The 19,739-nt window shown below is 37.0% G+C and overlaps 4 protein-coding genes and 2 long non-coding RNA genes across 8 annotated transcripts; 3 read left to right on the top strand and 3 right to left on the bottom strand.

Annotated features, from left to right (window-relative positions):
* Positions 1 to 259: 259 nt before the first annotated feature.
* Positions 260 to 1,437, bottom strand: LOC148716806 (uncharacterized). Its single transcript, XM_088744632.1, has one exon. It carries the CDS (start codon positions 941 to 943, stop codon positions 260 to 262), a length of 684 nt encoding a protein of 227 aa, XP_088600758.1. The 5' UTR covers positions 944 to 1,437.
* A 958-nt stretch (positions 1,438 to 2,395) lies between these two features.
* LOC148716805 (uncharacterized) lies at positions 2,396 to 3,956 on the top strand. The gene is made up of 4 exons (XM_088745746.1): positions 2,396 to 2,696; positions 2,989 to 3,021; positions 3,280 to 3,365; positions 3,870 to 3,956. Exons 1-4 carry the CDS (start codon positions 2,510 to 2,512, stop codon positions 3,924 to 3,926), a joined length of 363 nt encoding a protein of 120 aa, XP_088601872.1. The 5' UTR covers positions 2,396 to 2,509; the 3' UTR covers positions 3,927 to 3,956.
* LOC148716804 (uncharacterized) lies at positions 3,871 to 9,087 on the top strand. Of its 3 annotated transcripts, none has more exons than XM_088745743.1 (15): positions 3,871 to 3,956; positions 4,075 to 4,116; positions 4,517 to 4,582; positions 4,751 to 4,798; positions 4,891 to 4,987; positions 5,750 to 5,832; positions 6,038 to 6,117; positions 6,540 to 6,647; positions 6,922 to 7,003; positions 7,109 to 7,169; positions 7,669 to 7,712; positions 8,125 to 8,178; positions 8,649 to 8,684; positions 8,833 to 8,889; positions 9,006 to 9,087. In XM_088745743.1, the coding sequence occupies exons 3-15, from the start codon at positions 4,530 to 4,532 to the stop codon at positions 9,067 to 9,069; spliced, it is 867 nt and encodes a 288-aa protein (XP_088601869.1). In that variant the 5' UTR covers positions 3,871 to 3,956; positions 4,075 to 4,116; positions 4,517 to 4,529; the 3' UTR covers positions 9,070 to 9,087. The 3 variants fall into 3 exon arrangements, with proteins under 3 accessions (XP_088601869.1, XP_088601871.1, XP_088601870.1); XM_088745744.1 differs by having other exon boundaries at positions 3,872 to 3,950; XM_088745745.1 differs by lacking the exons at positions 7,669 to 7,712; positions 8,125 to 8,178.
* Positions 9,088 to 12,928: 3,841 nt separating this feature from the next.
* Positions 12,929 to 17,896, top strand: LOC111319462 (uncharacterized). The gene is made up of 2 exons (XR_015995510.1): positions 12,929 to 14,507; positions 17,480 to 17,896. It is a non-coding gene; the product is annotated as an uncharacterized LOC111319462 (long non-coding RNA).
* On the bottom strand, positions 14,504 to 16,848 carry LOC111319460 (histidine N-acetyltransferase). The gene is made up of 2 exons (XM_022922230.2): positions 15,619 to 16,848; positions 14,504 to 15,536 (listed from the first exon to the last, which is right to left on the bottom strand). Exon 1 carries the CDS (start codon positions 16,549 to 16,551, stop codon positions 15,622 to 15,624), a length of 930 nt encoding a protein of 309 aa, XP_022777965.1. The 5' UTR covers positions 16,552 to 16,848; the 3' UTR covers positions 14,504 to 15,536; positions 15,619 to 15,621.
* On the bottom strand, positions 17,738 to 19,279 carry LOC111319461 (uncharacterized). Its single transcript, XR_002693761.2, has 2 exons — positions 18,976 to 19,279; positions 17,738 to 18,738 (listed from the first exon to the last, which is right to left on the bottom strand). It is a non-coding gene; the product is annotated as an uncharacterized LOC111319461 (long non-coding RNA).
* Positions 19,280 to 19,739: the final 460 nt, after the last annotated feature.

Genomic DNA, 19,739 nt, shown 5'->3' with positions numbered 1-19,739 from the left:
GTTGATACGTGAAGGATCGAAATTATAAAAATTCTCATCGGAAACAACTGACGGTGTATCATAATTCATTAAAATATGAAGACTATCAATCGTATGCTATCGTTTGAAAGTGGCAACTTTTATGATGTGCATCCTTAAAGGAGCTTGTTTCTCGACCCCTCCTTGATCAAAAAAGCATTCAATAATGTGGATCACAATAATTATTATCCAAACTGATTGCAGTTTTATTTTATTAAACGGCTCATTTAAAGGTGATTGTTCACAATGGAACGTCTACAAAAATTTGTTCAGCTAAATGAGCCATTGAGAGTGGAATTGGTTTACACAGGATCTGAAAAGTTTTGATTCGTTGGATAGCTCTCTCAACGTGTATTCTTGCCTCTGCAATCTTCTCGGAGCGCTTTCCCTCGTTTTTTTTTAGTTGTAATCTGCCTGTTCCTTTAAAATCTGGAATAGTAACCTTCACTCCTTTTTCTTCCATTGCTTCATTGATATCAAATCCTCTGTCAGCCATTAATTCATCCCCTGCCTTTAGAGTAGCAATAAATTCTGCACTGCTTGCTGTGATGTGTTTGTCTGATGTCCTGCCTCCCCATGCTCGAGACACATCAACAATTGCTCCATGTGCATTTATTGCCACTAGAAACTTAAAGGTTGTATGACTCTTGTAATTTGAGTATACTTCTTTGCAGGCCTTTAATGAGGAGGGTTTCTGGGTAAAGATTTCAGTGCAATCCACAATAACTTTGAGGTCAGGGAATGATGAGAACTGATTTGCCTTTCCACATTCCTCATAGTCAGGCATTTGGCAGAGATCTTTTAAGTGGAAATACAGCAGATTAATCCATGCAGAAAAGTTTTTGCTGACACTTGCTTCACTGATTCCAAATCTCAATGCCAGATCTGGCAGTGTAAGTCCTACTCTTAATCTAACAGCGACCATGAACAACTCCTCCTCTCATGGCAGCTTGGATGATGGCCCTGGTTTGTTTCCTAACTGACAGTCACGTAAAGCCATTTCAGATCCTCTCCAACATTTTTTTTTTGTCTACACCAACAGCATTTAAATAGTTAAATAATGCTTTGAAGGTGTCATAGTTAGGGAGACTAGTCCAAAAATGAAATTTGTCATTGTCTAGCTTAATTTGATCCAATAAAAGACATTTTGCACGTAGCTTTTGATTTTCGTGCTCAAGTTCGCTCACTTTGCTCTGCAAAGAAGTGAGCTCTTGCAAAATGTCATCGCTTAATTCTCTTGACTTGGGATCCACCTGCGACTTGCAGTAGTCATGCTCTTTCAATGGGTGTTCTATTGGTAAACAAGCTCCCCATATTTCATGATCATCAACAGATTTGAATGATTTTCTTGGGCGACCCCTACTTTCCCCCGATACCTGAGAAAATGATAAAAAGATATGTTGGAAATAGTGTTTCAAGTATAAAAACTCAAACAATAAGAGTTTTGCAAACAGATATGGCGTCCTTAGCTTTGTTGTCAGACTGGTTACCCCCCAAGGCGCAAGGGATTATGGGGATGTGAAAGAAGAGAATTAGCAATTATGAGATGTAAGTTTTCAAATGTCATGTCATTTAACGGCGAGTACATTTAAAGGGCTTCGACTCTCTTACATCTTTAATTTATTTCAACCGTTTTTGTTGATAAAGTACTCAAGCAGCAATGTCGACGGACAGGACAAGACGATCAAAAAGTATGAAACGTTCTTTCATATTGCTACGCTACTGCGATCAGCTGAACGTACCGCGTCCCAACATCCAGCGGGTGTTGGGAAGTAGTGGAAGAGTCACCCAGCTGGAATTTCCGAACAACTCCAGTACAGCTAATCTGCAAGAGATCGTATTGAATGGTTTCAGGCAGCATCTAAATAGTAGGGAGGCGTGGAGGTAAAGCTGACAAATAGTTAATAGGAAGTAACAGATTTCTGGCCTATATATATGTATTATATAGCGGTTAACGTTTTTGTTTTTAGATTGCTCTTTTATCGAACTGTCAGTGGTTCTAACCTGTTGACCCTGGCTGGCACATGGGATGATATGTGCGGGGATACAATGAAGGCAATGTTCAAAAGCCGCTGTAGAGTTTTCATGCGATTAGATCGAGGTAAGATAACTCTTAACGAAAAGGGCAAGTCAAATTCATAGTTAGAAAAGGCCCTAGGGAAAGAAAACATTTGCATAACGACAAGACATGTCCAAGTCGCAAAAGCAGTCCCGATAAACTTTTAACGTGGATTGCTGGAAAATTCGAACCAAGTTTTCCGACATAATTTTTAAAAGTATGCTGAAGTTTGGAGATAGAGCACGTTGCGGTACTCCTTGTTTCACGCGAGCGACGATGCGCAAGTGGCGGGGTCTGGCCCGAGTTGAATCGAGTCTTTACTCACTTGAGCACGGTACAGGTGCAGAAGAGATCTTTTACTTACAACGTAGAAAATGCATTTTTACAGTGTACTCGGAAAAGTTCGTTTGTTCACGGGACTGAAGAACAACAATGTCTAGTAGAATTATGGTTACGAATATCTGTCTCATTCAAGGAGTACTCATGTTAATCTGCACCATATTTAACTATGTCTGCACTCGGCTCAACTACATCAGACCGTGTCTTTTAAATGTAATGAATAACGTCGTCGTTCTCTCTTTTTCAGATAGCACGAATCCAGATCAGGATGGCGAAGCAGGTGATTATTAATTAATGAAAAGATCAATATCATATTTAAGCATTAAAGGTTTTTCGAAGAAGATCGAGCACCCGCCATATACCGGTAATTGTAGAACTTTCCTTGCCTCCTTGCCAAGGACGTGATTGAAATTCATTCCTAGCTTAATTGATTGTGATGTTCTGATTTTAATTGCAGTTTCCATGAAAAGATGATCTTAAGTGATTCATGATGTGCTGAACCTGCACTCGGCTAAACTACATGATTCAGTGTCTTTTAAATTAACTTAATTACGTCGTTCTCTCTTTTTCAGATAACACGAATCAAGATCGAGATGGTGCAGCAGGTGATTATTAACGAAAAGTTCATATCATATTTAAGCATTAAAGGTTTTTCTTAGACGATCGAGCACCCGCCAATTATCGGTAATTGGAGAACATAATCCTTACCGATTGAAATTCGTTCTTAGCTTAATTGACTGTGATGTTATCATTAGTAATTGCAGTTTCTGTGAAAAGATGATGTTAAGTAACCTAGAATACTTTCCAAGAGAATCACTTTCTTTCAACCCGATCGTTCTTTTCTTTAATGCTTGATACAACAGGGCAATCAACATCAGGAACTGGAAATGTTGGAATTGGGGTAGCGAGAGCCCCCAACGAGGTGGTTGTGGTTAAGACCCTCCAGAAGGTACATTGCATTATGTGTTATGATTAATAACTTCTAGGATCGTCAGAAATGAAACTTGATTTGGTACCAATAAATGGGGCTGTAATGCGAACATGTCAACTGGTGTTTAGATGAGAGTATACAAACACGTAAAAACTTGTGCTAATTAATATTTAATTTAGGTGGACCCTAAAATAGCCATCCATATATTATTTGATTTCAAATGATTTTTATGGCCACTGCCCCCTATGGAGGTGAAGCCATAATGTTGACTTGGTTGAGTGAGTGAGCGAGCGAGTGTGATTGTAGAATTCGAAAGGATAGATGGATAGAGGAATGGTGAGGTTCTTGAGCTAGCCACTATAATTTGTCATTCCTCTTTAATATTATTATCATTATTTTAATCATTAATTTATTATTATGAATATGACTATTTGTTACCATCTATTGGGTACTCAAAAAGGTGTGGGATGTAATAGTAGTAGCCATATCCAGTCTTAACTGCCTATTTTTTTTTTACTTCAGATGAACACTCAAGTGATGAGGAACTTGGTAGACCTATCTTTACTTCATCACCAATAGTACATCAAGTACCCATTGTAGCAGGTACATGTAGGTATACTTTCCACACTTTTTCTGTCTGGAGAACTAAAGTGTAGGGTAGCATTGCTCTTGCAGCTTTAATGAACTTGTTTTCCTTTTTTCTTCTTTTTCTTTTCCTTTCAATTAGATGACCAGAAAAGAGCAGAGATGTTTGTTGAAAGCCTATATGGTAAAGATGAAGGAAGTTCAATATGTAATTATTTCTGGAGTTGAGTTACAAATGGGATGGGCATAATTATATTGCACAAAGAGATATTAAGAATGGAATACCCACTTGAAAAGACTATGAGACTTGTGAAGGTGTAGTCTGATCGTCCGGGTAAGTGTAGTCCTGAGAAGGACTGTTGTCGGTGGTAGTCAGTCACTACCACCGACAACAGTCCTTCTCAGGACTACACTCACCCGGACGATCAGACTACACCTTCACATGTTACCCCCGGGTTCAAACCAGTTACTGCACTATGAGACTTGTAATAACTTGAAAGACAAAACTTATAGCTGAAACTAGTCAATTCATGCTGTTTATAGTCTTTGTAATCATTCACCGTAAGTTGTTCTCAATTTCCTAGAGTCAGTAGTCACATGCTGTCCTATGCCAATGGATGGCCACATTTTGGCTGCACCGGCAGTAGAAGGTAATAGTGTAATCCAATAATTATATACAAATTTTAAAGGGTTGAAAATATTGGCTTGTCAATCCTAGTTCAAATTATATTTTGATAGGTTTTGAACATGAATATTGTAAAATAATGTAATAGAAGAAAGGGAGATTAAGTTAAAAAAAGACGTTTAATGTTTTTCAGTGGGAACAGTGGAAGAGGAGGTGGATCAACTGGTTGGTGCAGAAGCGAGTAAGTAAAGACTTGAAATGAATCATCTTAATCTGGTCCTGCAAAGAAGTTATGTGCTCAATTGATTCTACATTCTTTATGTTTGACCCAAGATGTGGACCAGCCTATGATTTACAGCTTCTAAGAAAACTAATTGTAGCACCTGATGTGCCCCCAGTGCTACCATTCCTGTGCATAAATGCGCGAGAAGTAAGTGTGTGAAGGTTTGTAGGGATGATTTTTAGATAAGAGTTGCATACAAAGTCTCTTCAGGTTATGATGGACAAGTCACAGTTGGCCTAGTCATAAGCAATTGTGAAACCTCAGATTGTGTTGCAGTCAGGTTCATGACCTTGCTATATGTCAGGGGGTTTTGTGTTTGGATGAAATACATTCTTTCTCAAAGTGCCTATTTCCAGCCTGCACCATTAATATTAATGACAACCAGAAAACTTGCAGGGAAACCTAATCAAATGCTGGGGATTAACCTCTTAGGAGCCAACAGCTCTACATGACCTTGTTTCTTCATGGGACTCACATTTCGTTAATTCTAAGTTCTAATGTTGCAATTTAGAATCAAGTTTAGTATTACAACTGACTGAGGTCTATCTTGGGTTCATAGTGTTTTTACATAATTGTATAAAATGTACATGTAACTTTGTGTTCATGTTTAGTTTTTTTAGCGCTTTGCGTCCGATTGTAGTGTTAGAATTGTGACATAAAACACGTCACTTAATGTTTTGACATTTCTTATCAATTCTTCCCATTCCCTAAATTATACAGATGAGTCATCACTAGTTGAAGGTTACATACATCAAAATACACTGAAATGAAATGCATGTCTTATGAAATTAGAGGTTCTGCACGATAATGTTTGGAAGGGAAAGACAAATGTTGTGCATTTATACAATTAAAAGCAATTATTATTATAACATTTAAAAAAATCTTATTACATCTAAAAATTGAACTCAGATGAGAAAGCAGTGCCACCAGGACTGTATTCCTTTGGTGCTCATCCACTACAAAGCTTCGCAAAAGGCCATGGATACCTTAAGGTACACCTCCTATAAATCTCTGCAATATAACTTCATAACAATCAGAGCAAAGAATTATACAGTGGTCATGCTTTGCATTTCATTTCATTAGGGATAAGTGATTCTAGTTAAACATATTTCAATAATAGCTGAGAAGTGCAAGTCATATAGTAGTATTGTATCCATCACTTCATTCAATATAGTACACACTACTGGTTCATTTCAGAGCTTTGTTGGATATATCAGATGTGTTGGGAACCTGCTATCTGTGTGCCTCCCTTCAAGGCAGCAATTTTGATAACAGTGGTAAGTGTTTAGGCTTGATTACCAACCTCTGTTATTGTTATTGTTATTATTATTATTATTATTATTATTATTATAATTATTATTAGTTGTTGAGACACTGGTGGTTCTCCTGGTGACTCACATGATTATCAAGCTGTATCCCAAGGAAATCATTTTCAAATTTTTTCCCACTTTTACCATGAAACAGCAGTTTATTGGACAACAAAAGTCAGCTCTCAAAAGGCATGTAACCTCAAACAGACTTTTCCATAGCTCATTGTCAATCACAACATTGTCTTGGAAAATAAAAGTTAGGATACAAACACAAATTAGTTGTTTGACAAAAATGCATGCAAAAGTAATATTGTTTTGAACAGAACCATCCAAAAGAGACATTGTCATGTCCTCAGTAATGTAATGAATTGACTGTCTTATTTGCATAGCTTGTGGGAAACATCAACAATCTCAACAATCAAGTGAAGATGTGGAGATCAGGGTGATGCACCCCACGTTAACTTCCAACAGGATGATAGTTGGAAGTTTGATAGCAGGTCAGTGCAGGCATCTGAGCTTCCAATTTGTTGCTCAAATTGTAACCTATCAAAGGTATCCCATACATGGTAATCCTGTAGCTGGTAATCATAATTTACAAAAATCTCAAATCTCCTGATTTTCTTCTGATTTGGGAGTTGTAAAAAACATTTACAAACAATTAAACCAAGAAATGAAAAAAATTCAAGTGTATGATGTTCTGTTAAATTATGCAATTTAACTCTGATAATTATCTTGTTGTGTATTAATGGTATGGATGACTATGTCTTCAAGGAAATGAAAGTAGCCTTACAAGAGAGTTGGTAGAGGCTATACACCAAGGCAAGGAGGCTTCAAATGCTCTAAAGGCTCACAGGTTAATGTTGCAGTGTACTATAACTAATTATTGTTCAGGTTGATCTCATTATAACCATAATGGTTTAAGTTTTCTAACTCAAACTACATTAATTTGAATTTACAGGGACCTCTTGGAAAGGGAACGAGCTATAAGATTACAGCAGGAAATTGAATTGCAAGCTTCTGTAAGTTTGGTAGATCATAGATAGATTGGCAACCATTAAATACACTGTAGATTCAAAATTGTGTACCAAAGACAGTTAAATCTGCGTATACCACACATACAGCACAAAAATGCCAATGCATGTACATTAGAAAAAGAAATGTAAACTGCTTATAGAAAGAACTCATGCTGTATGTCTCTTTGGTAGAAGAGAAAAATTAAAAAATACAAACAATAAGGAGGAAATTAACTGAAAATACCATTGTTGGCTTTCTGGATAAACCAATCAGACACCACAAAGATAGCACTATATGAACTAGGAAACAAATGTAGCTTTATTGATGTAAACAGCTAATAGAAAGAAATCATGATGTAATTTTTTTCTTTTTGTAGAAAAGAAAAATTAATATAAAAACAAGAATGAAGAAACTAGAAATACAATCGTTGGCTTTATTTGAAATGTATTTTATAAAGTGGTGCTTTGAATTACATATACTTTATTATGAATTCCACTATTTCAGGAGGCTTTAGACAGGGCCAAAGCAAACCACAAACAGAGGAAAGAGTAAGTTTAACATGGTTCATTAACAGATATATTACTTCCAAATGAATTTCTAAATCTTGGCATGTCCATTTCCATGTATTCTAAATTCAATCACAGGCCCAAAGACCTCAGGACTTAAAGAAAATGAGGTAAATAATGCAAATGTTCTGGCAATTGTATTTATTAACAATAAATAAACCAGATAATATCTGAAAAGTAGTATTCCAAAAATCCACATTAACAGAAATGCGTATACCAGTAGTATGTATATATTAGTGTGTAAGTGAAGGCATCTGTTTTTGCACAGAGTGAAATGTGGCTGTATATAGTGCTATTAAAAGCAAAACAGGAAATTGGGAAATTATCACTTTTATGCCCCATGTTAATTGTCTACTAAATTAAAATAACTCATTGTATTTTACTTATATGGCAGGCTGATCTTGGTGAAGGTGAAAATTTGGATGAAACTGTGGGGGATTCTGCGGAGGTAATGTCTGTACTTCCTTGAAACTGCCAAAACTAATATGGGTTAACTGGCCAAAGTGTGAAATTGGACTTTGATTGATTTACTGGATATTCCCAGTTATGGCTTTTAAGAATCCTTGATATATCTTTGTCTGCAATTGACGTGCTCGTCAATTGATGTTCCTAAAAAACTCTAATGAGGAAAAATCCAGCAAATTCACTGGTGTGCAGTGAATTTGTTCTTCCATGAGTTTCTAAGTGTTGGTCAAATGCCAATTTCCTCACTGTACTTTGAATTTCAACTGCATGTGCAGCACTGCATGGTAATAATTATCAGCAAAGTGAGGTGAAATTTTTTGGGTTTAAATGATAATTATGATGGTCTCTTTGCAACTCTTTGAACACTGGAGAAATTATTCCCTTAATAAGTCTTAATAAGTCTTGGGAAATACTTTAATGTGAGTAAAACTCCAATTAATCATTCTTGTTTAGGTCCGCAAGAGAAGGCTCGCAAGGTTTAGTGAAGGGGTAATTACTTTTTATGATGTATTTGAAAAATTATCCATTGCAAGTCTTTTTTAAGTGAATAGTAAACCTTTCATTTGGAAAACAACTTTGAAGACATAGGTGGTCAAACACAAACGAGTAAAACTTGATTGTTTTATATTTTTTGTAGGAATCTTGTAAATATCCCCGTAATAATGAGAGTGACTGTGATGAAGATAGTAGAATTGTAAGTATCGTAAGTGGTTTGAAATGAAGTATAGTTACTATTTCAAAACTTGAAGGAAAAAGTGCAGATCTTTTGAAGAATTTATTTGATTAAAATGTATTTTCTTTTTTCTGCAGACTTTCAAGAATTAATAATTTGTATTTTTGTAGTAAAATCTCAATTGTTGAACTTAATCAATAAATTTTCATTTCTATTTAATTTTTAGTGATTTGTTCTTAATAAGTTATTATGTATTACCCATATTGTAATTCATATTTTTGTAAGCAATACAGCAATTTAAGTTGTGATACAAGTTGTGGATGGGTTCTATTCAAATTAAACTTCATTTCCCTTCCTTGATGTTGTTTTTTCTTCAAAAAAGTTATGAGATATATTATCAATAGTTTGTCTATTTGCATGTCTTTTGATGCTGTCAATACAAATAATAATAAAAGTGAATGAGGTCCAGGTTCAGCACTAGGCAATTATAAGTGTATTCAACATCTCTCATTGTATAATAATAAACTATAAGTGAATCTCGCAACTTGATTAACTGAATTAAACGGGAGGACTGATGATTATTACCAATGTGACACAAAGTAAGAAATTATTCGTTGCAAGCAAAACGGATGGGTTAGCTCAATGATGGTACAAATAAAGACTTGCACTCTCTAAATTAACTGTTTATTGTATCCATTCATTTCTTTTCTGGCAATAGATAGGTTTTCACAACTTATTTAAAGAATTCCGAATTCTGGGTTTTAGGGTTGCCCCAAAGGAACTACTGTTGGCGGTTTACACATCATTTTGATTTCAGTGTCAACAAGATTACAAACAACTATGCGCATAAAATGAAATGAAAGAAAAGTTCTTTTCGTCGATATGTAATGGTGGCCTTAATAATTTCTTCTTTCATACACTGTTGAGGGTCTTTAAAGCAAAACTGACTTCGAAAGGTTTGCCCAGTGATCATCCAAACAATAGAGGCTCAAACTCCCTCAGTTAATAGTTGATATTATCCATTCATTCATTTCTGATCATTAATATTGGTTCTCACAACTACAATACCCCCCTTCCTGTTAATCCAGCCAAACAACTGAAATAAAATTGAATTTATTTAATTTAGAGTTTATTTGCATTTCCACACGACCCGCCAAGCTGTTCAGCTTTAAACATTATCGTGTCTAAATAAAGGTGTTATTATACTGTCGGCAGTTATGACAATTTTATCTCAGCAATTTTGATTTCAGTAATTTTGATTTTCAATTTACAATAAAGCGAAACACCTGTCAAACTTGAAAAGTAGTATTTTCGTAATGAAATCGACAGTAACACAAGAATTAACATCATTCCAAAGTTAAGCAAAGTTGAATTCGAAATCTGTCGAAGTTCTCTACGAATTCTCAGATGACTTATTCGCTCGACGTGTTTTTTTAAATGCAAGCATAAGAAAGGCAAATGTTGTCTTTCCATATATTTTTTTATGCAGAGATATATCCGTTGATAATAGAAAAAAATGAAGAAATGCTGTGTACTGTAGGAATTCAGCTCACAACCTCTCGATTTATGGGCTACCAGCTAGTTTTACAGTCAGGGGTCTTAAAATCAGAGGTTCTTACAGTCAGGGGCTCTTACAATCAGGGGTTCTTAAAATCAGGGGTCTTACAATCAGGGGTCTTACAGTCAGGGGTTCTTACAATCAGGGCTTCTTACAATCTGGGGTCTCAGTAAAGTCAGGGGTTCTTACAATCAGGGGTCTTACAATCAGGGGTTCTTACAAACAGAGGTCTTACAATCAGGGGTTCTTACAGTCATGGGTTCTTACAATCAGGGGTCTTACAATCAGGGGTTCTTACAATCAGGGGTCTTACAATCAGGGGTTCTTACAACCAGGGGTTCTTACAATCAGGGGTTCTTACAATCAGGGGTCTTACAGTCAGGGGTTCTTACAATCAGGGCTTTTACAATCAGGGGCTCTTACAATCAGGGGTTCTTACAATCAGGGGTTCTTACAATCAGGGATTCTTACAATCAGGGGTTTTACATTCAGGGGTTTATATCAGTGTGTTTTATATGGAGTGATGTGCCCAGATGTTGCTCTTTACGTTCAGGGGTTTATATCAATGTGTCTTACACGAATGGGCTGTGCTTCAGATGTTGATATTGATCGTTGCTCCTTACGTTCAGGCGTTTATATCAGTGTGTCTTACAGTGGGAGCTGTGCCCTGATGTTGATATTGCTCGTTGTTTCTTACATCCATGGGTTTTAATCAATGTGTCTTACATGATGGGCTGTAGGCAGACGTTGCTACTTATCTTAGTATCTTACGGTTAGGGATCTGTGTTGATCGTAACTCTTTACATACAGTGCGTATTCTGTGCCCAGATGTTGATATTGATTAATTGAAATTAAAATGTCACATCCGTGTCAAACGTGTGTCCAGTTGTTTGTTGCGATGGTAAAATGTTACATCCAGGGGCCTGCGCGCAGATGTTGATATCGATCGTCGATCGTAAAGGTCAGAACCGTCCTTGGCATCCAGGGGTTTTATATTTGTACCTTTATATTGTCGCTATGTAACGGTGATGATTTACATAAGAGGGTTTTGAATAAAATGTCATGGCAGTTTTATAAGGGTCTGTTCCCAGCTATTGATAATGATCCCAGGGGTTTTATATTTGTAGGCTATATTGTCGTTATGTAACGATGATGATTTACATAAGGGGGTTTTGAATAAAATGTCATGGTAGTTTTATATAAGGGTCTGTTCCCAGCTATTGATAATGATCAGTAAATTTTTCATTTATGTTTTGTTCTGGTGTACTTTTATCAAATAATCCTCCTTTAGGTAATGATTATTACTTAATAAGTTGTTTTTTCAATCAGTTTCATTTAAACACATAGACTACATATTTAATTTTTCATCGCAACTAGTTCGGTTGCTACTATCGATATCAACTTCTTATCTGCTATGAACGGATCAACGGATTATCTGCTATCGTTGGGAGCTAGGCCAAAGTAAATCTTTTTTTTTTATTTTACGCTTACGATGTTTCCCTTTTCGTCTGATCTGTATAATTATTATTTTTTTCTCTGGCATTCAGTTATTAGGTTACTTTTCTTGGTTAAGTCACTGCTGCATTCTCCGTTAGTTCGAACCACAAACTCAGCCATTCAAATTCAGCCACACAAATTATGCCGCAAAACCTCAGCAAGATATCAGCCACAACCTTAATTCAATCATAACTGCAACTACGCCCTTTTCATCCGTGTAATTCAACGTGATTTTACACCTATTTTATTATTCAAATTTATAATTTTGATTAATAACTTAAATTAATTCAATTTCTACTCTGCGTTTGAATTGTCTACTTCGCTCCACTGTTAAACGCTGGAGGTTACAACAGGGTCGTTAATTATTGATAGTTTTGACATCACTCAAAAATAAAAATTCATAAATTTCCAAATGTAACTTTCACAAGATTAACCTTGTTATTACAAATAGGACCAACAGAGGAATTACAAAGCGAGACGCGTTTCAATTTATTGGCTGTTCTAATGGTTTTATACGGCATCTGATATAAAACTCTCAAAATGAGATATAGCACGGACTGAGCTTCCAAAGTCTCAAACGCACTGATATTAGTCGACATGAACTTAACAAAGAAGCTAGTGATGCATGAGGTTATAATGAGATGCTGTGTAAAACTTTTAGATGATTCATAATAGACAGACATTATTCCCTTCCATTGCAAATGGCCAGCGGGGGTTTGCCTTGATTTTTGTGTTCGTTTTGGAGTTGAAGTTCGAACTGCATATCGATGAAATCACCTCCATTCTGTTCAAAACCTTGAATTAAATTGTTATAGACATTTTTCACTACCCAGAGACCTTCTCCTCCACTGATAATGTCAACAGGCACTTGGTGCATCTTGACTGTCTGGTTGAATAGACGCGTTCACTGAAGCAGTTGACAGGTGCGGTAAAAGGACGCCCCGTTAAATCACTGAAAAACAAAGAAAAACCTGAAAAGCACTCAAGCAAGTAAACAACTCAAGCCCTTTTGATCGATTGATAACCTTTGTAAAGTTTCGCAAATATATATCTCAGTGTATCATAGACTCACTGCATCTCGAACAGTGGTTCATTTGACCTATAGTTGTTTACAAAATCTTGTGCGACTGGAAACTATTCGTTCTTCCCTCGTTTTATGATCTCGTTTGCTTCATCTAAAGACACTGTTTTGCCGTATTTTGACAAACCCATAAGGCGAGTCAAAATACAAACAACGAGTAAAAACACTCAGCGATACTACATAACAAAATATCTAATAAGAGATGTATTTATCATGGGTCACGTAACCCTTTCTTTGGGGTGTTGCATGGTATGTTGCTGAATATTCGAGCTGTAGTCATTTATATTCATTCGCGTCTGACGACCGTCTCTACGCCCTTCAAATTCAATACCCAGTGACTAAGGATGGTCAGTTTCTCTTAGAGTAGATTTGGAAAGAGTACCATATAACCCCATACATTAATTATGCATTCAATTTCATTAATTATATATGCACCCCATTGTTTTTAAGACAATGACTTATTCCCACGGGTTTAGCATATATACATTACTAATAAGTACTTACTGCTTCAATAAAAGAGAAATTGATTGAAAGCGGCTTTTTCGTCTCCATTCCTTTCTCACGTTCTTCTCCCTTCTCCCCTTCGTTCCTAACTTCTCCTCGGTTTTTTTTTTTTTTTTTTTTTCTTTCCTTTCCTTTTTACCTTCTTGGCAGTTCTGCTGAGCCTTGAACCATCGCTCCTCAGACAACGCGTTATTATCAGACAATTATCAAACCATAGCCTTACCACTATGCTACGCAAACCAGTTAGGAGTTCCTCTCCAAAAGCTACATTTTCTTTTACCTTTCAGTAAAAAAATTTTCATAACAATATGTGCATTGATATAATGCACCAAAGGTCCCCTTTGCACTAAAGAATGCATTTCTTCTTCTCTACGATTGGCCAAATACCACATAGAAAACAAAATTTTTTCATACCTCTTTCTAATAACATCAACGAAAGAAGAAGAGAGAAGGAAGAAGAAAAACAACAACTCGGAGATGGGGAGACTGAATTTTATTCGACTTTCTCGAATATTATCGAATCACGACCGGTGCATACAGTGGTGTAAGGATCACAACCTGCTTGTGACGTCGGTAAAATGTCCTCGAGCTGGGTGTAGCAATGAACTTAGCTGGACGCGACGTGCTTCATCGCGAGACGGGTACGAGTGGCGATGTTCAAAAGAGGGTTGCGATGGAATGGCTTCATTGCGCCGGAATTCACCGGTGCGCACACACAGGGCATCGAAAATACATGAGGGGGAATCAAGCGAGGTTTGCCCCAAACAGGAATATCCAAAGGACTTTTCGATGGCTACCTAAAGGAATATATGTGGCGTCAGCACTACGGAAACGATCCCTTTGGAAACATTATCGAACATATCGCCCAACTTTGTGAAGTCCAGAAAGACTAGATACAAAGGTTTCTTTGCATCGCTGTATGCACCGGCCTTTACGAACAATTTTCATTACTAGGACACGAAAGGATAATGAAAGAATCAACCAAAACCACAAGAACAGGTAAGACACAACATTTATTTAAACTTTGATTGACAAACTTCAAAGCCTGACCGTAGACTTAACGTTATTTTCCGGCCAAATTTACGCTTTCAAAGCGAAACTGAACATTCAGTTACATTTCAAAATTAAAAACCTCTGGAAAATTACTTGAGTTTTCCGTTTTGCAAAGCCAAAACGCGCCAAATTTACCCTGTTTCAAAAAAGACTTAGCAAAAAAATCCAAATTTTGAAAACGAAGACTACTAGTCGCTGCGGAGTTCTGTTGTTATCGCTATTGTTTTAACTGAACAAAGACTGAATACATAATTAATGTATGGGGTTATATGGTACTCTTGCCGTAGATTTTTGCATGTACGAAAAAGGTTTACATTGTTTTGTTGGGTAGTTTTTCTTGATTTATTTTTTACATTTCCGAGTTTTCATTCCCTTGCTGTACTATTCCTATCACTTTTGTTGATGAAAGCATAATAAAGAGGGTCGCATACGGCTCGTGGTGACACACCTCAATTGCTGTTTCTTATTGAATGATGAATGTTTTATATTCGTTTGAGCGGGATAGCGAAATAGAATATAAATTTATTATCCAACACGCCAAATAGTTGTGTCAGTGCGAGCAACTTTCGCGGATATTTCTGAAGTAAAAATATCGTGTGATATTTTTATTTGTTTCGCACGTTATTTGTACTCTACGAAGCACATTTGAATAATGATTTTGCTATTATTTGTCGATGTGAGCTTTGATTAATTAACGGATAAAAGTTATTGATCAGACTCCTGGTGCATCCGTTTGTGCGAGTTTCTCAAGTTAGTTAACCCCAACAGTCTAACAAACACCATGAGAAATCAACTTCGGTGATGTCTTGGCGTCTTGTTGCACTGATGTTCTCCCATTGTCAACTTCCGAAGACTGAACAAGTCCAACACACTGTTCACTTGTTATAATTAGTCGCTCCTCTTGGGATTGAATTTTCACAGAGGAAGGAAAGTTGACCATGCTTCGTCAAATTCCACTTGAGGTAAATGTTCATGCTAGACCATGTACAATGCATAAAATTTCAATCAAAGCGTTCAATGGTTGTAAAACTTTCGTATAAAAGATGCTGCTTCTTACCGTTTATGCTTCTTGGGATTGAATCTCATTTTCACAGACGAAGAGAGTTGACCATTCTTCGTCAAATTCCACTTGGGGCAAACATTCCCTGAGAAGTCTTCTCCCTTGTTTTGAGAAACTTTTGTCTTGAATAAAACAAACAAAAATGTCTCCATCAGCAACCTGGAACGCATGCTGTAATTGATGTACAACGTGAGCTTCGTACAGGCTTGGGTCACTCGTATAAATCGTGACACTCCAATCAGTGCATCCTACCCTTGGTGACAGAACACCAAAACTGACAGATCTGGGAATAGCATCTTCGCCACATTTATCGACAACGGTATAGAAATCGTGACCAAGTTCATGGTGAAAATGATCGATGTTTGATTGTAAGGGCTCCATGGGAATCCAATCAAGTATAATGGAGTTGTATGGAAACAAATTCCGCGCAAAAGGACTTGTGAAGATTACTTCACAAAGGTACTCTTTCATACAAGGCTCTACCTGGTCTGAGAAATTAACTTTGAGAGACTCGAGCGCAAAAAGACTCTTATTTACAGCTGAAGTCCTTATACTTCTCATCTCTGTAATTTCTCTTGCGGGGAAGTGGCACATATTTGATGTAAACATCTCTCGCTGTACAGCTGGGTAATGTCTTCGCACGAACTCGTTCATTGCTTTTGATAGCCGTTTGTAAACACCCCGACCACGAAACTCTGGTAGTACCCTGGCGGCTTGTCGCACCGCTGTTCTTCCAACAACCGAACACTGAACCAGACCAATGAGCCTTCCACTTGAGTGAGCCAACATCACTGCAACATTGACCATTTGCATCCATTTATGAAATCGGAGGGGAAGATAGTCTTGACCATCATAGACACCCTCTGACAGTTTTAGGATCTCGTCAAAATCGCTGGTTTGAGCTAGGCGGAATGTCAGCTCAGTATTCATGGCTCTATTTCCGAACTGCTTGACAGTTATAAGTGCATGGAGTCAGTCCCTCTTCCGAATGATCGTATCACTTCACTTCAAAGGGTGACGCATTTGCTAGAACAAGAAATGGCTTTATTCTTTTGTTTTGCTGCGTTCGTTGAAGCATTGATTAAATGCAAGAGCTTTTCCAAAGGGAATAAATGATGTCAGCATGTGATTGTTTGTTGATTTTTGCTTTTTCTGGAAGATTAGACGAAGATCATCGCTGATTATTTAGCTGTAGCGAGTGTAAAGTCTGACATAATTACGCTTACACGGTTATAACTTACAACTCTTTAATAAATATTCACTCATAACTTAAATACATTTTACACATTATCTTCATAGTTATAATTAACATACAGTCATGCATTCATGCAGTCACGCCGATCCATTCCCATGATGAATACATACTCAGAGATATGACACTACAGCGAGAACATCTTTCTACGAAATAAACCTCCAGAACTTCCATCTTAATGATATTTCATAGGCTCAAAGATTTCATGGGCCGGGCTCAAACATTTCACCCTCGCCATATAAATATCGTAACTGAGATATTATCTGTAAGAATTAAAAACCCGAAAAGAAACGCAAGGGCAGGCTTACACAATTGTTGCGAAGATAAACGTGTGTTATTGACCAAGTGTGTGGTCAAGATGGCTGGTTATTATATGGCTGACAGCGCCCGAGCGCAAGATGAAGCGAATCCTGTGTTCTGATGGGCTACCCGAGCGGGTAAGATGAGCACATATTGCCCGCTCGGGATTGCCCGATTTTATCCCATGCCACGCGAGAAAAAAACAAGGTACATGGAGCGGACTTACAACCTTCTTTACTTTGTTAAATCAACGAACTATGTAAAGTAGATCCGTAGTTATGATCTTTTCTGTTCTTTCCGTCGCAGGTCGTGACACTACATGGACCAATCAAAGGCATCCTGTGGTAAGCTCGTGGAGTAAGTAAGATACTGTGTCATGGAGCTGATATAAGGGATTATAAAGCCTATAAAGTGGTTGCAAATGTAGTGTAATGCATTTTTCTGTTGTAAGATTACATTCGTTTGTTGCATTTGTTGTATTTTGACTGTTGTTCATTGATTAATATACTTTGTCGAGTGGGAGTTTTGAAACCACTCCAGGAGAAGAGTAGTTTATTCAAGAAATACTGTACTAGCAAGTAACAGTTTATTAACAATAACTGTAAGGGTACATTTCTTCGTAAACTTAACTATACTGCAGAACTGAATGCCAGAATGTACATACTATCGTACTTTAAAGTATCAATGGAAACAGGACAAAATAAAGTTTGTTTGTACCTTGAACGTGCTTGATCCTCTTTTTTCACGTTACATGCACTGTATAATCATGTATAATTTATGTTAACATCAATGTTAGTATTCAAAGAATCGAACTGTAACAGGAAAGATCACTGTTTGCTTGTGCTTTAAATGTGATGGCCTTCTTTTCTAGTTGTTTTAAACACAGCAGCAGTGAACATTTCAATTCTATTGGTGACAGTCTATCAATGGGAACTGTAACAGGAAACATCAAAGTTTGCTTGTCCTTCAAATGCAATTGATCTTATTTTGCGGTTGTTTTAAATACAACAGAAGTGAACATTTCAATTTTACTGCTTAAACACTATCAATGGGAATTGTAATACGGAAACGATTAAATTTTGTTTGTCCTTTAAATGTTCCACTGCTTGTTGATTTTTTTTTTTTTTTAGTTGACTTTGTTGGATTTTAGTGGTTTGTCTTTTGTTTCTTGATAGTTTTTTCGTCCTTTTGTCACGGTGCACTTTGATTATTTACTTGTATTTGCTCAGATTCCTGTGATTGCTCCTGGATGCTTATATTGGGTATGGATTTCAGTAGCTGTTCATCTGTTACTTCCTCCTGAGGGTGCTGTCTCATGTTAGTTACAAGCCTTTGGTTAGGCAAAAGTTGGAAGCCTACATTTTTGATCAGCAGCATTTTTCAATCAGGATATCGGTGTCTTTTTTATAGCTGTAAATATCTTCGGATAGGAATGCGCTGATTATTTTTGGGAGAGCAGTAACCTTGTTTATTGTGTCATCTTTCTCTAAGTGGAAGTTTATGTTCATTTCATTGTCACATTCCTTCAACAGCATTGCCCAGTTGCAGCTTTGACAGCGGATTACCTAAAAGATTAAAAAATATGTTCTGAAACCTGAATTTTGTGGTATTTTGGTATTCTGATGATCTAAAGATATGCGCCAAGCTATAAGAGGGTTATTAATCTGATCAGGGAGGCTTGAAGTCTAGTGTGTGCTTGAGTGTTTGTCAGTTAGTCTTTGTTTTTTAGCCCTTTAACTCGGCGTCCTTTTTACAGCACCTGTCAACTGCACCAATGAACGCGTCTATTCAACTAGACATACCAGATGCTGGGCAATAGAAACAGGACAGGAATGTCAGTGCAAATGTTGAGGCTATTTAACCAAGTAATCATCCTTCAGTTTTAATCTTAACTGGAGCATATTACGTCAAATGTGTTATAATTATAAGATCTCAAAGATGTACAGCATCAGTCACTTTTTTTGTTTATGGACCCAATGAACCGAACCCGCTTCAATCTACCGACGCTGTTCTGAGAAAAGGCGTCACAAAGTTACTCGCGTGAGACTACAATAAGTGGCTATGGTTGGAAAAGCCACCCACGCATCATTCTCGTTATCATAAAGATTATAACAACAAACATATGAAACATATGTGTGAACTGCGGTTATGAGACATATATTGCTCAAATAGTGCTTTACTGCGAAGGATCGTTCTCATATACATAAAGATTATAATTCGTCACTGGAAAACAAAGAGCTATAAGATGTTTATTGATATGATCAAAGGGGCTTGAAGTCTCTTGTGTGCTTGGTAAATGGTCAGTAAGTCTTTGTTTGTGAGTGTTTTAACGCAGCTTCCTTTTGCAGCTTCTGTCAACTGCTGCAATGAACGCGTCTATTCAACTAAACAGCCTAGATACGTCAAAACCACATTTTGCCTCTTTAAGCTGTTTAATACAAGTACCTGTTGACATAATCAGTCGAGAAGAAGGACCCATTTCGAAGCTCCCTGGCTTGTAAAAAAATGCCTATACCAATGAATTAGGTCCAAGGTTTTGAAAATAATGGAAGCTGTCTTATTGACG

This window comes from Stylophora pistillata, chromosome 14, assembly GCF_964205215.1.
Source record: "Stylophora pistillata chromosome 14, jaStyPist1.2, whole genome shotgun sequence".
NCBI classification, from domain to species: domain Eukaryota; kingdom Metazoa; phylum Cnidaria; class Anthozoa; order Scleractinia; family Pocilloporidae; genus Stylophora; species Stylophora pistillata.
This window is presented reverse-complemented; position numbering and strand designations above follow the sequence as displayed.